This window comes from Limulus polyphemus, unplaced genomic scaffold, assembly GCF_000517525.1.
Source record: "Limulus polyphemus unplaced genomic scaffold, Limulus_polyphemus-2.1.2 Scaffold1142, whole genome shotgun sequence".
Taxonomy (NCBI): domain Eukaryota; kingdom Metazoa; phylum Arthropoda; class Merostomata; order Xiphosura; family Limulidae; genus Limulus; species Limulus polyphemus.
Genome location: NW_013666752.1, coordinates 307694 through 310751, shown reverse-complemented (window position 1 = coordinate 310751; position 3058 = coordinate 307694). Strand labels below are relative to the sequence as shown.

Here is a 3058-nt window from a genome sequence, read left to right as displayed (position 1 = left end):
GGATTGGGCATGTGTTGAGAGAGAATGACCTGGTTGAGGAGGTGATCGAAGGAAGGTTTCTTGGGAGAAGATGAAAAGGACGGAAGAAGATCATGATGCTAGATGATGTTCAACAAGGAGGGATTTATGAACAGATGAAGAGAGAGCTAAATGAAGGGAAGAATTGTGTCTAGGTCCTGTTTTAGGACAAATAGCTAGATAACGATGTTAACATTTTATACAAAATACAATAACAGAATGCTACTTTCTTTTATTAGTTGTTTCTCAGGCACGGTCTAGTGGTTAGACTGTGGCTATGAGAATTCGTAGTTTGCGTACCTTTGTCACAACCACTGGTTCCGCCATTTTAGGGCCGTGAGTACGCCATAAGTGTGACAGTGAAATTCCACTAATCAACCAGGCAAGAGTAATCCACGAGTTAGCTAGCTTCCTTCATTTTCCAGATTAGAGACGACTAGCGCAGATAGCACTTGAGTAGCTTTGCAAGAATTTTTTTAAACAAACAATTGGTTCTTTCCTGTATCTTTAGTTTTCCAGGGATTGCAGGAGTTTAAATTAGAACATGTTTTAACAAGTTTTTTCCACCATCAAAACAATTACCGTAGTTTTTAATTATCTTTTGAATTCAAAGTTTGATATAATTACAGTGATTTTACAAGATACTTTACCTGAAATTATAATTATCTTTTGTATCCATGATTTCTCAAAACAATTATTGCATTTAAAATCTCTGTTCATAACTTTCCTTGATTTTCTGTGCTTTTAATCAACAGTGTTTTGTTTCCAATAGATACAATATATTTAGCTAGAGTTTCAAAAAAAATATTTTCTTACAATTACAGTAATGTATACTTCAAGTTGCATTCACGCATTTTCTTAACATAATTGTAGTTGTAATCTCGGTTTGAAATCAAAAATGTCCTTGAATAACTAAGACTTTACCATAGATTTTCCGGAAATTCAGTAGTTCTAATTTCGACCTGAAACCTCAGCTTCCCTAAAACTAAGGCAGTTGTAGTTTCGACCTGAAACCTCAGCTTCCTTAAAATTACAGACTTATCTTAGAAATCCCGTAATTATAAGTTTTACTTGAAGCTACGAGTTTCGTAGAATTACGGTAGCTTTAATTTCCTTTTTGATCCATTGTTTTCTTAGAATCATTGGAGCAAGTCAAGCTTTGTGTCTTGAGTTTCTTTTAGAACGGTGGTGATTTTAGTTTACTTTTTGTATCTGTATATGTTCTAAGAAAATCATTACCTGTTATCTTATTATTAGTTGTAACTAGTTGTATAAAGTAGTTTTAAATACCTTTTGTATCCATAGGTTTTCCTAGAGTTATGGTGGCTCCTGCATTCATTACACCTAATACTGCTGCTGGAAAATCCACATTATTAGAAGAACAAAGGCAAAATACGTCTCCAAGCTTTAAGCCTCGTCGTATGAGAGCGCTGGAGAATCGTTTTCCGTACAAAAGCACTTCTTTAATGGTGATAGAACGAGAATTATCATGTGCTATCTACAGAAGACAAAACTTTTTCATTGATTTAAACAATCAACAAATAAGTAAAATGAGGTTACATTATAAAAGTTTGAAATAGTTCAAGTGTTCAGTATTTTTTTTTTACTGAAAGTCTTTGTTATGCATGTAATTTTCAATTAAAATTCCTTAGTTGAACATCAGGCCAGATGGGATTTATTGGTTAGCGTGTAACTTGTAACTCTAATTGGAAGGTCCAAGGTTCGTGCCGTGATGTACAACAGAACATGTTTTGCACTTTCAGTTGTGGTACAGTTATAACTATGGCAGTCAATCCGCTTTTCGTTAGTCGTGTAAGCGGCAGGTGCTGCTAATTGTACTTCTCCCTTCCTTGGTCAATAGCTCAAAAATTAAAGCTGACTATGTGTGAGCTTTGGGGTCTTTTAACCTGACCGGTTAGCCCTGCTCAGAATATAAATAACAAACTAAACAGTAGGTCGATTAGGACTTGCGTTAAGCTTCAAGTTTCACAGTTTATTACATTAAATAACATTACTGTAAACATGTAATTTATGTGAGAAAATCATTTATTGTATAAATTTCAACTTTTCAGTACTAAATAAATGCTATAAAACCTTACCATTAGATATTTGTCAGGGTGGTTCTCTAGGGTTGTGCAAAGAAATTCAGGTAAGGAGACGTTAGGAATGTCCACAGCGGTTCGAGGAGAACGAAGGATCTTTTCGTTCGAGGATTTAATGTTAGGAGTTGTGGTATCAGACATCTTGTGAAAGGTCCAACGTAGAAACTAGCTTGACATTCGCTGTTGTGGATTATTCAAAGCTAACCCTAACCAGAAGTTCACCGCTTTGTAATACTCAAAGGTAATGTTGATCTTCACTGATTTATGAAGGAATTCGGATTTCGATTAGGTGAGCTATTTGTTGTTCAAATGTTTCAGTGAATATCGGATGTTACTTTTCAATAAATCAATTAATCAGATAAACAACAACAAACAAAAAAATCAAGAATACCCGCGAGTTTGGTAAAACGTCAGTTGTACAACGCGTTGCACAGATAGTTCTTAAACCTTGAAATGTTCAGAGTTTGACTATATATCGATAAATAAGTGGCGAGTGTTTATTCGGGAACACACATTAATCAGCGAGGTCAGAGGTTGTTTATCCTATCTGCACTCATCGCCACATGATGTAGAGGGAGCTAAGCTTACTTGTAGGTAGTAGTTGGTAGTAAACAAAATATTATGAAGACAGTTGAAACCAATTTAATTATTGTTTCAGAGTAAAATGTTAACAATTAAACTAGGTATTAATTGAAATAGCTGTATAGTCACTTTTGCCACACCTAGTATAAAAGAGAAAGGACGAATGGATAAAAGCTTGGTGTGATCAAAAGTCAACAAGGTCACATCGTTAACGGATATACATGAACAAATAATGGCTGGAGACGGCTTGAATGGGTAATGAAGAAAAACTTTAATATAAGTTTAACATGACAGCAAATGTACAAAACCTTGTCGAAACGTTGTACATTTGCTGTCATGTTAAATTTATATTAAAG

The 3058-nt window shown here is 34.7% G+C and overlaps 1 protein-coding gene across 2 annotated transcripts in view; it reads right to left on the bottom strand.

The window, feature by feature from the left end:
• The window catches only part of LOC106462322 (4-coumarate--CoA ligase 1-like), a 28715-nt gene extending 25793 nt beyond the window's left edge, over window positions 1–2922 (bottom strand). For both annotated transcript variants that reach the window (XM_022389538.1, XM_022389539.1), the window contains exons 1-2: window positions 2118–2922; window positions 1309–1516 (exon numbers count right to left, since the gene is read on the bottom strand). In XM_022389538.1, coding sequence (XP_022245246.1) covers window positions 1309–1516; window positions 2118–2261 — 352 coding nt within the window. In that variant the 5' untranslated portion in view covers window positions 2262–2922. The remainder of the gene's footprint in view (window positions 1–1308; window positions 1517–2117) is intronic.
• Window positions 2923–3058: the final 136 nt, after the last annotated feature.